Genomic DNA, 24,371 nt, shown 5'->3' on the forward strand with positions numbered 1-24,371 from the left:
AAAAATACAAGCGAAAAAATTCCCTAAAAAAACAACACATGGGAAGAAAAATTGTTATAAAACATTGCTTACTCTGAATAATGGTATAATCTAAATTATAATAGAATAGTACTAAATCAAATTATAAAATTAAAACTGTGATAAATATAATTAGAAGATGGTAAAAATGTGTATCCATTGGAGTAAAATAATGCTAAAAACAGTTTCAACACCATGAAAGTTGATACATGGTGCCTAAAATTGAAAAACCAAAAACATGGTGCCTAAAATTGAAAAACCAAAGTGGCAAAATAAAGCAAATGGCTTACTTATGTGAAAATAACAAATGTGTACATCAATGCAGTTGAAAGTTACCTCTGAAAAGTAGAAAACAGTGTTGCTATTTATTTGAACTGTTCTGAGTTTTTTTTTACACTAAGTGTATTATAAAAAGTGAAAACTCAAATTTAAGAAGGTATCTTCTTGGGCCCAGCATGATATAGTGGTTAAGGTCCTTGCCTTGAACTTGCTGGGATCCCATATGGGCACCAGTTCTAATCCCGACAGCTCCACCTCCATCTTGCTCCCTGCCTGTGGCCTGGGAAAGCAACAGAGGCTGGCCCAAAGCCTTGGGACCCTGCACCCGTGTGAGAGACCTGGAGGAAGCTCCTGGCTCCTGGCTTCGGATCGGTGCAGCACTGGTCGTTGCACTCACTTGGGGAGTGAATCATCGGACGAAAGATCTTCCTCTCTGTCTCAACTCCTCTCTGTACATCTACCTTTCCAAGAAAAATAAATAAATCTTAACCAAAAAAAAAAAAAAGATATCTTCTTGCAGCCTAGAAAGTAACAAAATTAAAATCCTCTGAGCAACAGCTGCTATTTACTCATACTGGAAAATGTAAGTTAGGATAACATCTTCAGCAGGGAAGAATTCTATATATAAATCAAATATTGTATTTACATGTGGTACACCAATTCTTATATAAAATCTAAATCTCACCCAAAGTTGAAGCACAGGATACAGAAACTGGCTTAGAAGGCCACATTCCCTGGGTATACAAGCAGACCAAGCTCTCCTTTGGCAGCACCATTTTGACTTAATCTAAAAGCCGTACAATTCCTATTTTTTGAACCAGGTAACACGTTACCTCGTTTTTTTAAATGACTTGCAGTCTATATACACCAGTGATATGTCTTATGTTATAAAACACAACATCTGACCGTACTTATTTATATAAGGCTATTTGTCATGACATTAAATATGCATGAATCACAGTGCTTTTGAGTTAAAAAGCTTTTAAAGTCATTTTTACAATCAGTACCTATTAAGAATAATCCCCCCTTCTATTTTGTGGCTTTATGTGAAGAGTTTCAAAACCAAGTAACTGAGATTTTTTCTTTCATAGCATAGAATAACAAATAGGCAGAGATTAATAAAGAAAATAACTCTCCTTGAATAACCACAGATTTAGTGAGTCTAAAGAATATAAGAAAAGGGCAACTTATTGTGTCATGGATAGTGAGTACATGAAAAGCTAGATTTCAAAGAGTTGTGTATATTTAAGTTGATTCAAAGTATCTTATTAAGCCCTATATGTAGTGTTGGAAAGGTTTCTTCCTCTGTGCTGATAACAGTAATTTCATTTTTGTCATCACTCTTCAAAACCACTGATTTTGTCACACTTGATTTATTCCTGCTTCAAAAAAGAAACCAGAAACCCTGGCTATCCCTTGAAGTACTTGTTGAGATCAGGTCTGGCTAAGTACCTTCTGTCCATTATGAAGTCAAAGAGTCTCTAAGGACAAGAGAAACTGAACAAGACATCCTAGCAACAAAGCTCTCTTTCCTGCCCGGAAATGGCATTTCTGTGGTCCCATATTTATTCATCTGACAAAAGTTTACACAGTATGTGCAAGGTATCGTACTAGGTGCTGCAATGTAAAAACCATAACAAAACTGCTTATACATGTAGGATCTGAGCTAGTCCTTGATAGTTTTCCTGATCTAAAAAAGAATTCCACAATTTGATTCATTTAGAAAGCCAAGAACATGGATGAGGATGGTTATCCTATTTTCAGCCCAGCATATACTTCTGCCTTTGTCAGATCAGTCATAATTCAAAACAAATAAGGCACATTAAAAAAAAAATCCCCCCTTTAATTGATCAAAGTAAAGCCATGACATTTCATTTGGTAACCTGCTCAGAATTATAAAAATCATTTAATTTGGCCCAGCCCATACTGTCCAGGACAAAACTTCCAGACAATTTTAATCCCATCCATCTCGGTTCTTATAAACTGTATATTTTTAAAAATCTTCCACATCTTAAACATGACGCTCTCAGTGCGAAGAATATTCGAGCTGGATGTGACATTTATGTCCTTGATAAGCCTCGATTATCCAGGTCCTTTACCTGCAATATAAAAATGCCAGTTTGATATTCATAATCAGATTAACTTTGGAAAGCTTTTCTAGTGAAATGCACTCATCCAAAACGCGAGGAAGTATTTTGGGTTCTGCTATCTGGTTTGGTGTTTGGACCATAAGCATACCAGATTAAAGACTGGTTTTTCTTTGATTAGCCTTTTAAAGTACTTCTGTGAGGGTAAGTGTAAATTTTCTATGCTCCACATAGATCAAGGTTTCTCTAGCTTATATAAGAGATAGAGTAACCGACTATGGGACTTCTTGTGACTAAGCAGTAAGTTCTTTTATGAGTGATGCAGTTCAAGAATACAAATGTGAGCATGTTTGACACTGATTACAACGCTAACTGGGATTCCTGCATTCCATGGCAGCCAGCTTCATTCCCGATTGCAGCTTCCTGCTGATACGTACCCAGAGAGACAGCAGCTAATGGCTCGAGTACTTAGGTCCCTGCCACCTATCTAGGAAACTTGAATTGAGTTCTAGACTCGTGGCTACAGCCTGGCCAAGCCCTGGCTGTTGCAGGCATTTGAGCAATGTAATAGCAGATGGGATATCAGTCTCTGTTCTGTCTTTCAAATCAATAAAAATAATTCAACACACAAATGGGTGGGCGTTTGGCTTAACACTGGAGACCACTGGAGACCTTGAACCCCATCATAGAGCACCTGAGTTCTATATCCTGCTGCAGGTCCTGGCACAGGGTCCTGCTAACATACACTTTGGGAAACAGCAATAATGGCTCAAGCAATTGGTTTTCTGGAGTACATGGAAGACACAGATTGTCCAGTCCTAACTGATGTAGGCATTTGGGAAGTGAGCCAGATGACATGAACTTTCTGTACCTCTGTCCCACCAAATGTAACAGTGACTGAAACATGCTGACCTAAGTGTCAACCAGAAAACAACACTGCAACAATTGCCAAAATGACAGACAATGGGGATGTCTCCTAAGAACAATCTTGAATGCCAGCAGATATCACAAGAAATGTCTCTTTTCTGAGAAATGCATGGCCCATTTTCTAAGCATTCCAGTTGATCTGCAGACATGAGAGCTGTTTTCTGAGTCGAGTTACCGCCGGTTTACCATCTGCTCACCTTGTATATCCTGACCAGCCAATGCTCTGTGGTATAAGCCTCCTCCAGCACATCAAGCTCAAAGTCTTTATTCCCAATCTCAGCATTTCGGACACGGTCAAAGCCTGGTGGACGTTCTAAAAAGGGACAAAAAAAGAACACACTTCTTTCTATGGTGCTGATTGCCTCAAAAGACAATCATAGGATGAAAGATCTTCCTCTCTGTCTCTACTCTTCTCTGTATATATGACTTTGTAATAAAAATAAGTAAATCTTAAAAAAAAAAAGAAAGAAAGAAAGTCTGGCACCACCCCGTGTCTCAGTGCATGAGTTTGAGTCCTAGCTTCGATCCCAATTATAACTTCGTGTTAACAAGCATCCTGGAGGCAACAGGTAGTGGCTCAAGTTATTAGGTCCCCGCAACATGCAGGCCATCTGGACTGAGTTCCAGGTTCCTGGTTGTGGCCTGGAGCATTTGAGGAGTGAGTCAACAGACAGGAAGGAAACCAATCTTTGTCTCTTATGAAAACAATTAATAAAACAAACAAACAAAAAATCTAGAGCTAGTTCTAAACTCTGACCCTACCACCAGTCATATGCCATTAGGAAGTTAATAACCTAAGTAACTTATTTGTACCTCAATTTCTTTGTATAAACTGACAGTAGTACTAGCATCTATCTTTAGGTTGCTAGGTTTTTGGGTTGTTTTTTAAGAGTTAACAGGCATAAAGCACTGTAGGTAGTACTTAGCATGTGAAAAACTCGTTAGAGTAGAAGATACCATTATTTATGCTGTTAAACCTCACTCACTGGCTTCCGTGTAGACCTGTCCAAAGCGGTAGTAACACATCTTGTACATGAGACAGTTGAGCAGCACTGGCGAACCTTCACGGTCTACTCGGAATTCCCCAGTTGGAGTATAATAGTCATTTTCCTTGATATGTTTGCCTGTGTCTGTGCTGCCTCCAATCCGAACCATCCAAAGAAACTTGTTGATATCTAGGAGAAAAACAAAAAACAAAAAACTGCTACATCACAAAGGTGGTTGGAGTAAAATAACCTAATGAAAAGGCAGCAATTTCTAACACAAAATCCTATGATACTTTTCTAAAGGAAAATGATAGCAATTAGCTTAAATTTTTAAAAATAGAAACAATGTGGGCATATTTTCCCCAAAACCTGTTAATGATTCTTACAAATTATTTTCCTAAGATCTTATATTACTAGTCTAGATTAAACTATAATTGAAACTACATGTGGGAGGCTGGCATAGGTAGCAAGTTAAGCCACTGCCTGCAAGGCCAGCACCCTATATGGGCACCAGGTTCTGGCTGCTCCATTTCTGATCCAGCTCCCTGCTAATGCACCTGGAAAAGCAGAAGATGGCACACGCGCTTGGAAAAGGATGAAATTCCTGGCTCCTGGCTTTGTACTGGCCCAGCCCTGGCAGTCACAGCCATCTGGGGAGTGAACCCGCAGATATAAGATCTCTCTGCTTCTCCCCTGATCTCTGTTAACTCTGCCATTCAAATAAGCAAATCTTAAAAAAAAAAAATTGATGTTAGGTATCACCTGACACCAGGCTACTGAAGGTTGTAGTCGCTACTCACAAGTCACTGCTAAGCACAGTACAAATTAAGATGTGTTATAAGAAAAAAAAAATACATACCAGATTTCTAGGACTTAGAAAGGAACAAAAGGAAAACCACAATGAGTAAGATATACAAATTTAATGTTTTGACACGGAGATCCAGTTACTTGAGCCGTTACCATTACATCACAGGGCCTACATTAGTAGAAGCTGGAGTTAAGCAGCCACCGCTAGGGCGCTGGGAATTTCATCCACGTACGTACTCACTGCCTACTTGTTTTTGAGCGTTTGACTATGAAAATCCTATTATGGCCCTTTTTCCCCCTTGGATTTAATTTTTTCATGGTCAAATCTCACTTTTACAGTCAAATGCCTTTAGAAAAAGTATAAAAATGAGTTTGCACTGCTTAGCATAAAAATGCCCAAAACAAGTAGGCATTTAGCAAACAGGATAAGATGCTACATCCCATACTGGACCACATAGGCGGAGGAGCTTTCTGTCTCTCCTTCTCTCTATAAATCTGCCTTTCCAATAAATACAAGTAAATCTTTTTTAAAAATGCAGACATGAGAATGGTATACTTATTTTGATATAGCTGATCGTTTAGAAAGACATTATGTGGCTCCTTCTGTATTTGTGCTGGACAGTGCACAGCATTAACCTAGGGGGTAACAGATTTACCAACAAAGTAGACAGACCAGTATGCTCCTTGCTGACCTGCAATTACAAAGTTACAGGCCACCAATGCATATACAAGAGAAGCTAACATTTAACACTCTGAGGCTCCGTGGGTACCGGGTACCGACACCTCCATCAGCTCAGGGTATCCCTCTTGGAATGTATCATTCTCTGCATTGTTCTTATGGACAACGGGGAATCAACTGCATTTATTTCACTGGTTAGTACAAAAAATATTACTGATCCATAAAAAATAATATTCCCACTAAATAATCACAAATGATTCTAGAAGACACCATAGCTGTTAAGAACAGACTCTGAGATCCAAACTGCCTCAGTTTGGATTCTAGAACTGCCTAGTCACTCTGTGTGACTCTGAGAAAGTGAATTAATCTCTCTATGTTTTGGTTTCTTCATCTGTGAAGCTAGAAAAATAATATCTACAACAACAATACATTTGCTACAGTATTTTGAATATAAAACATTTAACATACTATCAAATATTAAGAAGTCCAAGGATAGTACTCCCAGGTGCGGCTCCTAACTCCAGCTTTCTATTAATACAGACCTTGTGATGTAGTGACAATGGCCCAAGTAATTGGATCTTTGCCACTTCTACTGGAAACCCAGCCTGGGACGCTGGCTTCAGTCTCAAGTCAGCACAGCTGCTACGGCCATTTAGGGAATGAACTAGCAGATAGTAAGATCTTACCATCTATAAGTTTATTTCTATTTCTTTGCCTTTAAAATAAATAAAAACAAATTTTACAATTTTTAAAAACATGCACAGGAATGTTCCCAAAGTACTACTCATAACAATCCAAAGTGTCCATGCACCTGCCAGCAGCACAGCCCTACATTCACACAATGTAATCCTACATAGGGCTGAGAATGAGTACGATGTAACTGCATGTAACACACCCACAACATAAATACATCCTTGCAAACAGAATATCCAAAACATTCAGCGGTCAGAACACTTCATTGTGTAGTATTCCCATTTACTAAAGTTCAAAAACAGGTAAAAATTCACATGTATTTATGCTAAAACCTATTAAATTAGACATTTTTAAAGTACGCAGTGTAGTATGCCAGTTATGTCTCAACAACTCTGTTTTGAAACCAAATGGTGGGCCCAGTGTGGTAGCCTAGTGACTAAAGTTCCCTCGCCTGGCACACGCTGATATCCCATGGATGACAGTTCATTGATCAGCAGCCCTGCTTCCCATCCAACTTCTTCCTTGGGACTCTGAGCCCATATGGGAAACCTGGAAGAAGCTCCTGGTTCCTGCCTTTGGACTGGCTCAGCTCCGGCTGTTGCAGCCATTTGGGGAGTGAATCATCTGATGGAAGCTCTTCTTTCCTCTCTGACTCTCCCTCTGTATATCTGACTTTCCAATAAAAGTAAGTGGATGTTTAACAAAACCAAATAGTATAAGAGAATTCATATTGTATTCAGAGTAGATATTGCATGGGATTGTAACAAATGTTAGAATACAAGTAACATTTTGTTTCTTGGCCTAGGAGGTGGATACAAGTTTGTTTTTCTGTGCAACTCATCAAGCTGTACACCTAAATATCTGCACTTTTTTTTTTTAAGATTTATTTATTTTTATGGGAAGTCACATATACAGAGAGGAGGAGAGAGAAATCTTCCATCCATGGATTCACTCCCCAAATGACTGCCATGGCCAGAGCTGAGCTGATCTGAAGCCAGGAGCCTCCTCCTGGTCTCCCACGCGGGTGGTATAGTCTCAACGCCTTGAGTGACATGTCCTTGACTGCTTTCCCAGACCACGTGCAAGGAGATGAATGGGACGCGGGGCTGCTGGGACATGAACCGGTGCCCATATGGGGACCAGGTGCATGCAAAGTAAGGATGTTAGCCACTAGGCTACTGCACTAGGCCCTGCACCTTTTTAAACATTATACTCCAATGTAAAATTGCCTTAAAAATTCATGCAATACTGCAGAAAGTTTGCAGAAAATGCAACTAAAAGGTAAATATTTCTTGGCATAAAAACACTTTGAAATCCACGTATCACTTCTCATGATTTGTACTGTTCTGTGACCTTTCTGAAGAGTCCTCAATGGACTTCAAAAATCAGTGAAAATATAAAACCAGTCAACCACATTTGATATTGAGAAATAAGAATGTTAAGTACTAGAAAATTAGCTGAGCTAGGGCTCTGACTACTGAATTAGGTTAGAGGGCATTTTTTAAAATTACAAATCTTTAAAACTATTCAACTTCTCAAAGGTAACTAGGTTTTAACTTACCATAAATATTTTAAAGCTACATTTGGATGTTTCTTCTAAAATATCTTTTTGCTATTGTATGGAACAAGAGATCATATGCCATTTTATACATTACATATTCACTTGTCATTATATATGTTATAAATATGTTCAATATATATTTTATACACACAGGGTCTTTAAAAGAATTCTTGTAAAATGCATATGGTTAATTGAAAAGTTTACGGGACAATTCCCCTAAAAAACCAGCAGTTTACAAGTGGATCATTTATTTTAAGATGGGACAAGGCAGTGTTGAAGATGCAGCCCACAGTAGCAGACCAGCCACATCAATTTGTAAGGAAAAATAAATGTTGCTCATGCCTGAATAGAAGACAATGGGTGAGTAACAGCAGAAACGGGTAATACCATAGACATTTCAACTGGTTCAGCTTACACACTGCTGATAGAAAAATTAAAGTGAAGCTGACTTCTAGCTGAAGCGCCCAAACCAGCTGCACACAGATCGTCTTCGGACAAAAAGAGCGCTTAGTGGAAATTCTCAACAACAGGGATCAAGATGCTGAAGTATTTCTTAACAAAACTGGAAGAAGAGATGAAACAGATTTCCCAGTACAATCTTGAAGACTATCAACAACCAATACCTGACTACATAGAGTAGAGAAGTGGTCCCTCAAAGCAGAAATGGACCGGTCAAAAGCAAAGAGCAATGGCAACAGCTGGGATGCCCAAGTCAGTTTGCTTTCGACTTTTTAGAGGCCAAACAACAGTAACATCTGTTTATTTGAATGTTTCATAGAAAAACACCCAGGAAATCTTCACCACGGAGTCCTCCACCCCAGCAATGATCCTGTTTATTCCTCTCATCCAACAAGGGCAACTTGGCATGAGTTTTGATGGAAAGCCATTATTAGCATCCACTACAGATCCCTATTTTGGCACCTTTTCACATCTTTTTGTTTCCTAATCTTAAGGGACCCATCCATTTTTCTTCACTTAAAAACGTAAACATTAACCATGTGTTGACAAGGTTAAATCCCTAGAAGCCTCAATCTTTAGGGATGGACTGACTGATACCCTCACTAAGAAGTAACTTGACCTGGAGGGATCTTGTGATGAAAAATAAAGATTGGATTTTTTATTTTTATCTTTCAATTCCATGTTTCTGTGAACAACCTAAAATTCCTCGTGTACATTTCAGATTGTGTTTTTTTGGCTAGCAATTACATGGTTTATACCCAATATATATATATTGCTAATTCTTAAGTTTACTTTCATAAACCTTATGTTCTTTGTATTACTGATTGTGTAACTATTGTATTTAGGCAGTTTATATCATATCTACATCATAATTATTCACATAAAACTTTGGAACTTTCCAGAGTATAAAATATCCTGATATGACAAAGGGAACTGAAAATAAAGTCATCTACTCTTCTCAGAATTCATGCCCTGCAGCTGGAAACAGGATCAAGTACATTACCATCAGAGGAATAACCAGTAAGGCCTCCAAAAATGACCAACACATAGCTGACATCAAGCTCCCTCATGATCTCATAGGCTTTTTCTTCTGTGGATGCCATTGCCTATGAAAATAAATGTACAATTCTCAGAGAAGATCTCATATCAGATGATCCCATCACGGAGAAATATTTTCCACTAGATACTGCTTATCAAACAATCCTACAATCTTACCTGTCCTACTCGAGAAATATGGGTATTATTCCATGTGTTATTGTCCACTAAAATTGTCCGATTTGCCATAGCTGTAATCTGGTAGCCATAATCCCACCATGACATAACCTTTGCATCCTAAAAAGAGAGGGAGAAATGGAAATCACAGACTTCTCTCTGCCTCAAAACACAAATACAACAGGAGTAGAAGGGCATTCTTCAACTTGATGGTTTTAATCAGTTTCTATACAAATTAATTCAGGCTTAACCAGAAACTAAATCTGGGCACCTATTTCACCATTTATGTAAATCATAAAATCTTACCAAATATCACATACTATCCTACACTCATATTACTTTGACACTGGAACTCTTTATAAAAACAAGCACTGGGGTAAGTACTGTGACTCAGCATGTAAAGCCACCACTTATGATGCCAGAATCCCGTGTGGGCATCCCATAAGGGCATCGGTTTGAGGTCTGGATGTTCTCACTTCCGATCCAGCTCCCTGCCAGCACGCATGGGGAAAACAGCAGAAGATGCCCCACATGCTTAGGCCCTGCAAACCAGCAGGAGATCCAGAAGAAACTCCTGGCTCCTGGCTTCAGACTGGCCCAACCCAGGCTGCTGCAGCCATCTGGGGAGGGAACCAGTGGATGAAAGGTTCCTTCCTCTCTCCTTCTCTTTCTCTGTAACTCTTCCAAATGAATTTTTAAATTTTTTAAATTAAAAAAAATAATAAAAACAAAACAAGAACCTTGAGATGCAAAGTGTGAAAATTTATGCAAAACAGCCAAATACATATATATTATATGTATTGACAATGTCATAAAAAATACATTATAATGATGAAAAGGAAATTAGCAGTTGTGGGATATGATGAGCAAGAGCTAAAACATTCTTAATTTCAATTTCTAATAAATATTAGACATGCTATTCCCAACAGCTACTGCAAAAGAAAACCACTTGAGATCTTCAAAAAGTATACATTAACATGTTAGAAATTGTTAATATTAAGCAGTCACCCTACAGAAAAAAATATATTTTTTCCCTGTTTGTATTTTTATTTTTCTACATTGAACATGAATCATGCAAAATCTAGATAATTACTGATAAGATCACCATAGAAGAGAGTCCTGAACTGAATGAAAGCTGACTGTAAAACTCATTCAAAAAAACTCATTCAAATGTAGGTTTCTAAAATTCGAATTTCTCCAAGCTTTTCACCCATCTAAAGGCTATATAATTCAATAAATATCAAATATCTTCCCTTGGCTCCTTTCCCCACAGTCCCATTCCTCCCCAATCTTTACCTCTGGAGTATTGTGACGAAGCCAATAATATGCTTCTCGGAAGTCATCAAAAATAATTCTACTGCCATCCCCACCCCGGGCAGACAGCACAATGGAGGGGGAAGAGTATGCCTCGCTGGTCACCCAGGTAGAATGAAAGGTATACGTGATGAGAAAGAAGGCCATGACCAGTATCATCCCACTGGCCACCTAAATGAGAAAGAATTACATAGTAAACCACAATGAATTTGCCCAACACATGACAGCTGCTTACGTACAATCGATACAAATGTGATAATCAAAATAAACTATGACCTGAATGTATTAATTCTGACTGCCTATGACAGTTTTCTGCTATATTCCCCAACTCAAATGCACACACACATAAATGCAGTTTCCCAAGACGATCTTAGCATTGCTAAATTCTCACCTCGTTCTTGATTGGGTATGTAGAATCCTGTTGCTTCTTGCTCTTCTTGTCAGGACGACTGATGTCCAGATTCTTCATATATGTGGACAGCACCTGAGAGACCCCAATGCCAGAGAGAATGCACATAACAGGTGCCAACACTAGCATCAACCGCACCTAAAAAACACAGGAAGCATGATCAGTTCAATCACTGCTTTACAGATTTCAGCTTCTTGTAAGATTATATCAATTTACTGATTTTTATCAAACAGGACTTCCCAATGAAAGTGCAACACACTTGAAGAAGCTACAGAGCTATGTATTTCTTACACTTTGCTTCAGGTATTTACAGATGTATATGTGTGCCCTGAGGAATGATACAACAAAAACTGTATTTGTTAACTGTAGCCTGGGATCAAAAAACTACAAGACAGACTGTTTTACTGATATGTATATAAATTTATATACATTTTACTTATATACATATACATTCCTTTTATAAAAATCCAGCACTGGATAACATTCCCAGGCTTCAAGAAAAAATTATCAGGCTCAGCACAGTGGCCTAGCGGCTAAGGTCCTCATCTTGAACACGCCGGGATCCCATACGGACGCCAGTTTTAATCCCCCAGTTCCGCTTCCCATCCAGCTCCCTGCTTGTGCGTGGGGAAGCAGTCGAGGACAGCCCAAGGCCTCGGGACCTTGCAGCCATGTGGGAGACCCAGAAGAGGATCTGGGCTCCTGGCTTCGGATTAGCACAGCACCAGCCATTGTGGTCACTTAGGGAGTGAATCATCAGACAGATCTTCCCATCGGATGGAAGATCTTCCTCTCTGTCTCTCTTCCTCTCTGTATATCTGACTTTGTGATAAAAATAAAATAAATCTTAAAAAAAAGAAAGAAAGAAAGAATGAATGAATGAATGAATGATCACCTCCCATTTTAAGACACCCAGGGTCACATCCTCCAATACAGTGCAAAAGTGACTTTCTAAGACAAAGCCATGAGTCTAAGAAAGCTGGACACCAACCCCACAAGCAGAATGTGTGTCTTGTACATTCCTTGGACAGATCAACAACAGGCAGCTCTCAAAGTCAGAGATTAGCACTGGCACAATCATCAAAACCTCTCATATTTTACCAGGCAGAAAAAAACAAGGTAACTCCAGAGTTTGGGGCTGAAGGGTTTGCTAGGACTGAGAGCATTCCTTACCATCACAGCTGAGAAGTACATGCTAGTCACACCATACATGATGATAAAAATCCGGGCATCAGACAGGTTACTGAAGCAGTAATAGAGGCCAACTACAAAAGAGGGGAGAGAAGTAAGCGGCTGAGCCCTGTCCATGGAAACCTACAAGGGAAAGTGTCTTCATTATATGGTTAATTACAAAAATCTAATCTAGCAATCCCACTTCCAGCAATTTATCCTAAAAACAATCATAGAAATGTGGAAAGAATCTTTACTTTAACAGTAAAATAGAAACAGAAAATAGAAAGAGATGGAGCCAGTATTGTGCTAGAGAGGGTTAAGGCACTGCCTGTAATACCAACATCCCCTATAAGTTCCAGTTCAAGTCCCGACAGCTCCACTTCTTATCCAGATCAGGTAGTGTTCCTGCAAAACCAGCTAAGGATGGCCCAAGTACTTGGGACCCTGTACCCAGCTTGCAGACACAGAAGTTCCTGGGTCCTGATCGGCTCAGCTCTAGCCATGGTGGCCTTTCGGGGAGTGAACCAGCAAATGAAAGACCTCTTTTTCTGTCTTGTCTTTCTCTACAACTCTACCTTTCAAATAAAAACAAATGTTTAAAATAAATAAGACAGAGAAGGATCAGAAACAAATGTCCACTAATGAGTTAATTATTCAACGGAATATATTTTGATTTCAGCCTCCTTTCAACTAGCATTCCAGGGGGCAGCAGGTAATAACAGCACAAACAGGAGACTCAGATTGAGTTCTAGGCTCCTGACTTCAGACCAACCCAGCCCAAGCTCTTGCTGGCATTTTGGGAGTTAATCAGTAGATGTAAGATATCTCTCTTTCAGAAAAATGAAATAATTAAAACTTTTCAACAGGTAACTTAAAAAAATAGAATTTATCAACTAAATATTACCACATTGGGACAGCTCTGTGATGCCACCTGTGACACTGGCAAAATATATTAGCATCGGTAAAAGTCCTGGTTGCTCCATTTCCAATCTGACTCCTGCTAATGTATCCGAAAAAGCAATGCAAGGTGGTCCAAATAGTCGAGTCCCTACCACTCAAGTAAGAGTGGCAGATAGAGCTGCTGGTTCTGGCCCATCCCCAGCCACTACGTTCATCTGGGGAGTAAAGACCAGCATATGTGAAGATCTCTGTCACTCTACTATTCAAATAAATAAACAAATAAGTTTTTTAAAAAAAGAAACCCTGCGTAAGACTCTGGACCATTTACTTCTTAAACCATTTTCATACCTCTTCACTTTAAAACACTAACAAATACTGTATTTTAAATAATTCTAAAAAATAATAGTAAGTCAGAGAGAGATGATCACAATTCCTAATAAAGTTAAAGAAAACAGAAGGGACAAAGAAACTGTGTAATCTCATTCTTATTCACTAAATAACTGAATAGGGTGGCCATCTGGCTTAATGGGTAGCACGCGACTCAGGATGTCCACAGCTCACGCTGGGTTTGAGTCATCACTGCTACTCCACATCTGGTCCAGCTTCCTGCTAACGTATACAGGAAGCATAGGGTATCTCAAGTGCTTCAGTCCCTACCTCCCACTTGAGAAGCAGACTGAATTCCCAGCTGCCAGTATTTGGGGAGTGGATCAGAAATGGGAGCTCTGTTTCTTACTCCCTGCTTCTCAAATAAATACCTTAAACAAATCATTGGATGTAAACTAAAATATTAATAGTGGCTACAAATACATGGCGAGAATTGTACTCTGTTTCTTTTCACTGATATTTATATCTGTATATATATGGAGAGATACATTTTTTAAAGATTTTTATTGGAAAGGCAGATACACAGAGAGATGAGATGGAGACAAAGATCTTCCATCTGCTGATTCACTCCCCAACTGGCCGCAACAGATGGAGCTGAGCTGATTAGGAGCCATGAGCTTCTTCTGGGTCCCCCGGGCAGATACAGGGTCTCAAGGCTTTGGGCTGTCCTCCACTGCAATCCCAGGCCACAAACATGGAGCTGGATGGGAAGCTGGGCTGCCGGGACATGAACCACTGCCCATATGAGATCCCGGCACAAGCAAAGCAAGGACTTTAAAAGCTGCTGGACTACTGTGCCAGGCCCTATCTCTGTATTTTTTACAATACACAAATTATGTTCATAATATGAAAATTTTTTTTGTAAGAAAAGATCCCTAACATTAGCAAATTCTAAACTATATGGATTTTGTCAACAGATAACTTAGGTAAGTAAAAGGCTTCAGCAGTGGCTATATTGGCATTTCAAGGTTGCCACAAGGAGAAATGAGATGGAAAGAACTACAATGAAAGTATCAAACTAACTGAGGCTCTAAATACCCATATCTAACACCATTCAACCTCTCCTCCACTTTAAATATCAGAAAATACGTTTATGCTTCCTATTTATGATATAGAGCAAAAAAACCTGGATAAAAGTAGTTCACATAGTTATAACCAGGTGGTCGTTCTTATAACGAAGCCCGCTTTTGAATGCAAGACAAACCTGGGAACATGAAGACGAGGAGTTGCAGATCAAAATAGTAAGAGGACCAGGTTGTAGGCTGATGCTCAGACACAGAAGCAATGATGGGGATGTTGTTCTTCGCGTACGACGGATCCAGCAATGAGTAGAAACGCCCCGTCCAGGGAGATATTTTTCCTGGAAGCACAGAGCCAATACAGTTACTTCACAAACAGCCCTGAAACAACCTCTCAATTGGTCCTAGTTAATAAAAGGTCCCATTTCCATAAGATTCTCCGAGATAGAGAAGGGCTAGGTTTTTGCATAAATGCCACAAGAGCTTCACCTTCCTTTTCCAACTAAAAGGGTTTTACTCAGCACTGCCAGGAAGATAAAGTCAGGCTGTACATAAACTCAGAGAGAAGTAGAGATGCCAAACAAAAGATTTTAGGTGAAATCTGGTCAAACCAAGCTCAACTCTGGAGGAGACTAAGTTGATTACATCCTCAGGTCCTGCTCTGAACTAGCCAATACACAAGGACCTGAGCAAAACCAAATCAGAAGTGTGGAAAATGAAGAAACAAAATGCAACATGGTTTAGTCCAAACTGAACTAAAACTTTCAATTAGTTCCACCGAATTAGATGGATGCTACTTTGTACAGTCTAATAAGCAGTATAAGGATTTCTACCACCAGATCAACAGAAAAGTCACTCTGCTAAGCTGAATCCAAACACTGGGCTGACAGGTGGGATAAGCATAAAAAAGTGGCACTTCATGGGCTTGAAATAAAAACAGAAAAAGGAAGAAGCTTCTGTGATCACAAAATACTTCTTTCTTCGAAGTTATTCTATGTCTGTTTCCAATTGTGCTAAGTGTGAACCTTCCCCACCTGTTAGCATGAGAAGAGCTCCCACAGTGAGAAGGACAAAGCCCACCAGGGAAATGACACTCCGGAACAGGACTTCAAATTGTTGTGGGTTCAACTTGCTGCGCAGGTAATCCACAAAGGCATGGATCTGGCAGAGGCCAAAGACTCCAAAGGCCGCCATGTGCTCCGACGAAAGAACAGGCTGCAAGGAAGGAAGGTGGTAACAGTAGGGGAAAGATAAGTGAGTGCAGCTCCCTGAAGCGCATTACCTGATCTAGTTCAGACCAGAGGGTCAAGAGAGTTCTGAAACCCCCGAAGGGTGTAGGGCCAGTTTTAGGGATTGTTTCATTCGATCTGTGCTATTTTCTAAGAGATACTTCAGGAGTCTCAGAAAGCATATCATGTATGATCACAGTCATGTCTGCCTTTTGCTGAGGCTCTTTTCTTAGTATCAACCACAATATTCCCTGACTTTCCACTCACTGAAATTCTCATCATTAATGATCCAATACAAACACCAACCCTTCCCTGATCTGTCAAACCAAACCACCGTTCCTCATCACATCAGATTTCTTCCAGCACTCGTGATTCTGTCCTTTAGATCAGTCATTCTCAAACTCTAGTGAGCATCACAATCAATTGTGTGCTAAAAATTTTAATAACATAGATTTGGACCTTCTCTAAATCCCTAAAGGCACAATACTTCACTCATATGTTACAAGATTCAGCTGGTTAGAACATGCTTACGTCTAAAACAGAGTGATAAGTGATTTTTTTTTCTGTTTATTATTTTTAGTTTTTAACAGATACAATATAGATACAATCCTATGAATATCTTATCTTTCTAAATGCCTTTTTCAGAGACAGAGAAGCAGGCAGAGGCCCAAGACAAATGAAAAATAGGACTATATCACAAACAAATCTGTTTCGTAAGAATTTGGAAGCTGGAAACTAAATTGATAAGATATTGGCCATAAATTCTTCACCAGCCTATATATGCCCCCAGACAAAAGCTCTCCGTAGGGCACGGCGCAGTACTCTAGTGGCTAAAGTCCTTGCCTTGAACGCACTGATTCCATATGGTGCCCAGTTCTAATCCCAGTGGCCCCGCTTCCCATCCAGCTCCCTGCTTGCGGCCTGAGAATGCAGTCGAGGACGGCCCAAAACCTTGGGACCCTGCACCTGCGTGGAAGACCCAGAAGAGCTCCTGGCTCCTGGCTTCGGATCAGCTTAACTCCAGCTGTTACATCTACCTGCGGAGTGAAGCAGTGGACTGAAGATCCTGTTGTCTCTCCTCTCTGTATATCTGACTTTCCAATAAAAATAAATAAAATTTTTAAAAAAACTCTTGTACTCTCAAAGTCAACAGACTCAGCAAAAACTCTGGAAATGGACTTTGTCACCTTGGACACATTTATTCAGGATTTGCCATATTTTGTTAGCAGTGATTGACTATTTTTCAATGACATCAATAATTAAGTAGTAACTTTTATTGTATTTAAGCTTCATTTCTTTGAAGTTCTACAATATTTATTTTAGTAAAGACTTAGTCCTCCTTTTAATTCCTCATGATGTTCAAAATTGTTTTTATTTATTTTTATTGATTCACCTTTTTTAAGATTTATTTATTCTTATTGCAAAGGCAGATATACAGAGAAGAGGAAAGGAGAGGAAGATCTTCCGTCCTATGATTCACTCCCCAAATGAATGCAATGACCGCTGTTGAGCCGTTCCAAAGCCAGGAGCCAGAAGCTCTTCCAGGTCTCCCACGTGGGTGCAGGGTGCCAAGGCTTTGGGCTGTCCTCAACTGCTTTCCCAGGCCAAATGCAGGGAGCTGGCTGGGAAGTGGAGCTGCCAGGATTAGAACCAGTACCCATATGGGATCCAGGCATGTTCAAGACGAGGACTTGAGCTGCTAGGCCATCGCACCAGGCCCCGAGATTGTTCTTAAAGCACCTGTCTGCTGTGCTCGCTTTGGCAGCACATATACTAAAAACATCTGTCTGTTGATACACATCCAGAAAACACACTTTCAGCTCTTGTGGAATCTTCACTACCAATCACATGTGTCAGTGGCTTCCTTCAGTCAGTCTTCATTCCATGTACAGTAATGGGATAAACTTGGGAATATGTACTGAAGGATCAAAAAGCTCATTTTTTAAGGGATCTTGGTTAAAGAGTAAAGATAATTCCTTTTGGGCCCGGCACACTAGTGTAGTGGTTAAAGTCCTCACCTTGAACGCACCAGGATTCCATAAGGGTGCCCGTTCCTATCCCAGCAGCCCCAATTCCCATCCAGCTCCCTGCTTGTGGCCTGGGAAATCAATGGAGGGCAGCCCAAAGCCTTGGGACCCTGCACCCACATGGGAGACCAGGAAGAGCTCCTGGCTCCTGGCTTCGGACTGGCTCAGCTCCACCCTTTGCAGCCGCTTGGGGAGTGAACCATCGGATGGAAGACCTTTCTCTGTCTCTCCTCTTCTCTGTATATCTGCCTTTCCAATAAAAATAAATAAATCTTTTCACCTGTTGTTAAAACAAACCTATGGTGCGCAGTGCCCATTTAGAAATCAAACATCTTTGCAAACCATCCAAAAGCGGAGTCCAGAAGGGCAGCTGATCGCACTGCCTGAAGCTCAGATTCTGCTCCATTTTGACAGTATGGCTGCTTCAAAATAGCAATGTTTTTACAAGTCAAAAGCTTCAAATAGAGCCATACAATGGCACGTGACATTTTTACCATTAACTAACAAAGCTATCAAAACATCCAACAGGAAAAGTTTTAGGAATTCTTTCTGCTGGTGTATACTTACAATATCAGACTTCTGCAGATGGAGTTTTACAGCCATGTTCATAACACATAAAAAGTATATGAACAAATAAAAACAAGACCACGAGCTGAGCCCACCCCTGGAGTCTCTGACTGAGGGGCTTGCGAAGGAAATCAGAATTTGCACTGACACAAGTACTAAATATACGGTCTGGGAATTGAATTTCCAGAACTAGCACTCTACTGGCTACAGACGGCTGCATGGATTCTTTTCCTCTCAAAAAAGACTGAAACTTCCTTCAAGACAGGAGCCACAATTTCACTCTCTTTTATAATTTCAAGTGATTAATAAGCTGCAATATAGCAGGCGATCAATAAAGAAACACCTGCTGACCTCTAAATAAAAGTTCTGCACTCATGAAAATTTTGATGAGAAACTGTACATTATTCTGATCCAATAGCTGCCTCTTCATGGAGTAATAAGGTTAAAAGTGTGTACTTTGCTTCCTGAAGAACCTGCAAGAAGGCCCTAATATGAACATGGGAATTCACTACTATTAAACTGGGTCATTAGCATTACAAGGGATGAGAAAATACAACTTTGAACACTCAAAAGAACTTAGCTCAATCAAAACATTCCTCTGGCTCCCACAAACTGTAGGCAAACTTGAGTCACTGAATTCAGACTTCCTGGAACAAACACATTTTGACATATTCCAGAAAGCAGACTGTAAAAACCGATGATTCTGTTGCTTCAGTTAACATAAGTAGCCCAAGCTGAGCTGTGAACAGCGTGCTTGAAATTGCTTGGGAAAAGTAGCAGCTAAACATTGCCCGCAGTCGAGGACTCACCTGGAAACCCACAAAGGAGATCTGCATGGAGAGAATGGTGCCCAGGCAGTAGACAGTGCAATAGGCCACATAGATACGATGGGAGAAGCGGCCTGTGAGCATCAGCACCAGGACGTGGAGAGGGATCAGGTTGATCAGGAACACATAACCTCCCCAGGAAGAGACCTGCAGCAGGAGAGAAAAACCACACTTCTGAGCACTCCTCCTCAGACCACCAAAACCCTGGGCTCTCCTGTGACCTCTGCAATTATGAGATGCAGAGTTACAGAGAGAAGAAGAGACAGAGAGATCTTTCATTCACTGGCTCATTCCTCAAATGGCCAAAACAGACAGAGCTGGGCATTCCAAAGCCAGGAGCCAGGAGCTTCTTCCAGGTCTCCCACATGGGTGGCTGGAGCCCAAGCACTTGTACCATCTTTCCCAGGTGTGTTATCAGGGAACTGGATCAGAAGTGGAGTGGACGAGTCACAAGCCATTGCCCTTACGGATTGCTAGCACTACAAGAAGCAGCTTTAGTCAAGATGCTACAGTGCAGGCCCCACCTAAGGCCTTTTTAAAGAGAATCTCTCTCTTTTTTCTATAGATTTATTTATTTTTGTTTGAAACGCACGTTTACTAAGACAGGAGGGCAGAGAAATCTTGTATCCGCTGGTTCATCCCACAAATGGCCACAAAAGCCGGAGCTGGGCCAGTACAAGTCCAGAAGCATATAGCCTCTTCCAGATCTCCCAAGTGACTTGAGCCATGCTCCACTGCATTCCCAGGCACATTAGCAGGGAGCTGGATCAAAAGTGAAACAGCCAGGACTTGAACAGGTACACATATAGGATCCTGGCACCACAGACGGAGACTTAACCTACAATGCCACGGAACCAGCCACAAAAGAGCATCTCTTTATAATAACTATAAAATTTACATTTGCCAAGTGGCATAAAAAGTTTAATTCAAACCTATTATTGTACCTCAATCCCTGTTCCCTGTAGCTACTAATTTCATGATCGCCGAAGAAAAAATATCCAGGTCTCAGGTAATCAAGACACAACCCAGTAAAGAAGCCAAAGGTTATACCTAATGGAAGAAACATCTTTAGTACAAGCATTAGACTGAGCAGGAAAAATACACTAGATGGGCTAGATGTGCAGCACAGCAAGTTAAGCCACTGCCTGTAATACCAGCAGCATCTTGTATCAGATCTGCAATTCAATTTGGGTGCTTGTCATTCATGCAGGGGAACTGGATGGAGCTCCTGGCTCCTGGCTTTGGCCTGGGCCTGGCTTCAGCCATTTGTGGAGCGTATCAAAAGATGGTAAATCTCGCTCTTCTTCTGTGACCTTCTTTCAAATAAATAAAGTAGATTTTTAACACCAGGGCTCCAATTTCCATCACTCCTAGACGAACAATAAAACTTTAAAAAAATTTTTTTAAAGAAAATAGATTAGAAAGGAAAAAAAATTTAAGTGGAAAATATCGGTAAAGAAAGTTGGCTGAAGCCAGTTTTGTGGCACAGCATATTAATATGCTGCTTGCAACGTCCTGGCTGTTCCATTTCCAATCTAGTGCCCTGCTACTCCCGTGTCAAAGGCAGTGGAAGGCGGCCCAAGTACAAGTACATACACCTGCCATCGACATAGGAGAAATGGCTGCAATTCCAGGCTCCTGGCTTCCGCCTGGCCCACTCCAAGCTGTTGCAGACATTTGAGACATAGGGAGTAAACTAGTGTATGACCTTTTTTTGTGTTTCTCCATTTCTCTCTGAACTCCATCTTTCAAATAAGTAAAACTTGAACAAAAAAAAAAAAAGGTTGGATACCAGAAGCCAGTGTGAGGCACAGCAAAGCAAATTAGGCTGCGACCTGCAACACTGATATTCCGTATCAGCACTAGTTCGAGTCACAGTAACTCCATTTCCAATCCAATCCAGTTGCCCCCTAATGTGCCTGGGCAGGCAGCAGGAGATGTCCCATGGGTGCAGGCTATTATGCTAGGCCACAGAACCCGTAAGTGAGTGCTAGGACTGGGAGCAATCCATGTCAGGCTGGGCCATAGCACTCGCCAGCACAAGCAAGATTGGGGGTTGTGAGCAGGTCTGGTAGGGGAACTTGGGAAACTCCCTTGTTAGACAGTAGCTCCCACTGGTGAGTACAAGAGCCAGGAATAGCAGCAGGCCAGGCCAGGCGGCAGCACCCATCAGTATAACATGTCGGGTGAATCTAGGAGCTGGGCCAGTTCACAGCACACACTGGCACAAGAGAGAGCCAAGATGTGACACAGGTCTGGCCAAGTTACACCATAACACCCCACAAGTTCACATGAGAGCTGGCTGGGGCCGGGGGGTGTACAAATTAAACTAGCTGGCTGCACCTGCCAGCGATAGATGGGACTGGAGGTGGGCCAGGTTGAGTCAGGTTGCAGCACCTGAAGGTGAATGCCAAGAATGGGAACAAGTCATAACAGATAAGGCCACAGCATAAGCTGAAATGCACAAGATCCAGGGTTAAGAATGGGCCTGGCAGGAAAACTCTAGGGTCCCCCTGCTACGCTGCTGCTTCCACTATGAAGAGAAATAGCACTGAGGGTGGGTGGGCTGCTCTGGGCTGTAGCACCCACTGGCAAGTGCCGGAACTGGAATAAATCATGTCAGGTTGGACCACAGCACTCCCTGGCAAGTATGAAATCCAGGTCTGGGAGTGGGCCTGGTAAGAAGCTGGGTACTCACCTACTAGACTATAGCTTCTGCTGGTAAGCATGAGAGCCAGGGCTGGGGGCAGGACAGGCTGGACAAGGCAACAGCACCCAATCAACATACATGAAGGCCAGACAGCCTGAGCTAAGCTACAGCACCCATGGGTGTGCATGAGAACCAGATGGGATGTGGCCCAGTCTAGGTCACTGCACATGCTGGCCTGCACAAAAACCAGGGCAAAGAGCTAGCCTTGGGGGAGGGGGCCAATGGGGGTCAACTCCAACTAGGCCACAGCGTTTGCTGGTGTGCGTGAGAACCAGGCTTGTGGCAATCTAGGATGGGCTAGGCCACAGCACCCTTTGGTTCATGTGGGAGATGGGGTTGGTAACGGATCTGATCAGTCAGCTGCATCCATCAATATGTGTGTTGTCTGGTTCAAGTGACAGACTGAACCTGAACCTGCACTGGCTGGTGCACATAAGTGTCAAGTCTGAAGTCACCCCAATGAGGTTTCCTGGGGGACTCCACAACTAGCATGCTGAAACTCCAGCCACAGGGAAAATTGCAAGACATGTGGTCCAACCTGAGAGTGCATATATCAGGACTGGACCTCCTCAGTTGCTGATGCCTATGCAATGGACAGCACGTCCAGATGCACATGGGGGACATAACAGCCAGCTCATTTGGCCCAGTAGAGGATGTGAAGTGCCTCAGCAGAGGATGGAAAGCAGAAGAAGATATACAACTCTCCTGGCCAAGCTACAAGTTTCAGGGTCTGTGGATGTCCTAAGGTGGACCTGGTCAGCCAACAGACCATGGATTTTCTCAGGCTTGGTTCAACAAAGCTGATGATGTCTCTGAACTATCAAAATCACTCAGTTAACACCTTCAGAACATTCTTCCCCACACTGGAATCTCTTACTGTTCCCCAGCCTTGGGTGTGGATGCAGTTTGACAGCAAGGAGCAGTCTACTCCCCTGCCTTCACCAACTGACAGAGGAGAAAAGAAAAAGAAAAAAACAACAACCACCACCACAAAAACTGAACATTTGTCTCACACACCTTCCTCCATATCTCGACCCTCTGCACCATAGTAAGAGGTTCACATGGGCATGCATCCCTCTCAACTATATAAATAATATTAAAAATAAAATTAGAAATCTTTAAAATAATAAAAATTAAAAAGAAGAAAATGGCCTACCTACTTGGACTCGTGCCACCCACAGGGGAGATCCCCATGGAGTTCCAGGTTCCTGGCACTGGCATGGATCAGCCCCAGACACTGGCAATTTGAGGAATAAACCAGTGAATGGAATATTAATCTCTCTCAATCTGCTTCTGCCTCTTTCTCTCTGTAATCTGCCTTTCAGATAAATGAAACAAAAACAAACAAAAACAACCACAAAAACACCTGGTCAACTAACTTACATCCAGAGGAAAACGCAAAATGTAAAAAAGTTACCATATAGAAATAAGCAAGGGCACACTTCGCTGCCCAATAGATAGACCCCGTCTTTACTGCCTTGATCCACATGTAGTAGGTAAGCAGCATACAAAAAATAGCAATCCCTGTAGAAAAAAAACATACCAAGTTAAACAAAAACTAAAGAAAAAGTCAAATGAGCACACCGACTATAAATACTGCTGTGAAACAGACTGCTTAGCTTCGTATCTCAGGCCCAGTAGCAAGTAACATTGGAAATTCAGACAAATCATTTTATCTCTTTCTTCCCAGTGTCCTAGAAACAGGAGTAATAGCATGCACTTCATAAAACTATTGTAAAGACAAATAGAATTAACATATGCAAAGCACTCAGAAGAATACCAAGCATACATTAAGCACTCACTAAATGTTAGTTATTATTATTGTAGTCCTAATTAGTGCATTACCCTGCTTTTACATCTTAACTCAAGCTCGTCCTTAGCCCTTTTGCACCTCTCATTAAAGAAGTCCAACTTCAGGGATCAGTTCAACCTGATCCACTTTCCAAAAAGCCTCCCTTGGTCCCAGCTCTAAATTAATCTCAACTTAAAACATTCTGTTCATATTTCTAACAGTGCACATAGTATCAGCTATTTTTCTTTGGAGTTATCTCATTTTTATCTTCCTTATCAATTATTATCCAATGTAATCTTACTCATAATC

General features: G+C 41.1%; 1 protein-coding gene across 1 annotated transcript in view; it reads right to left on the reverse strand.

The window, feature by feature from the left end:
* Window positions 1-2,119: 2,119 nt before the first annotated feature.
* The window catches only part of STT3A (STT3 oligosaccharyltransferase complex catalytic subunit A), a 34,853-nt gene continuing 12,601 nt past the window's right edge, over window positions 2,120-24,371 (reverse strand). The window contains exons 7-18 of the mRNA XM_040976757.1: window positions 23,688-23,794; window positions 19,543-19,707; window positions 15,945-16,125; window positions 15,096-15,251; window positions 12,605-12,696; window positions 11,414-11,569; window positions 11,005-11,193; window positions 9,712-9,828; window positions 9,500-9,602; window positions 4,298-4,486; window positions 3,509-3,624; window positions 2,120-2,396 (exon numbers count right to left, since the gene is read on the reverse strand). Coding sequence (XP_040832691.1) covers window positions 2,358-2,396; window positions 3,509-3,624; window positions 4,298-4,486; window positions 9,500-9,602; window positions 9,712-9,828; window positions 11,005-11,193; window positions 11,414-11,569; window positions 12,605-12,696; window positions 15,096-15,251; window positions 15,945-16,125; window positions 19,543-19,707; window positions 23,688-23,794 — 1,610 coding nt within the window. The 3' untranslated portion in view covers window positions 2,120-2,357. The remainder of the gene's footprint in view (window positions 2,397-3,508; window positions 3,625-4,297; window positions 4,487-9,499; window positions 9,603-9,711; window positions 9,829-11,004; window positions 11,194-11,413; window positions 11,570-12,604; window positions 12,697-15,095; window positions 15,252-15,944; window positions 16,126-19,542; window positions 19,708-23,687; window positions 23,795-24,371) is intronic.

This window comes from Ochotona curzoniae, unplaced genomic scaffold (assembly GCF_017591425.1).
Source record: "Ochotona curzoniae isolate NIBS_2020 unplaced genomic scaffold, NIBS_Ocur_1.0 contig_2723, whole genome shotgun sequence".
In the NCBI taxonomy this organism is placed as follows: Eukaryota; Metazoa; Chordata; class Mammalia; order Lagomorpha; family Ochotonidae; genus Ochotona; species Ochotona curzoniae.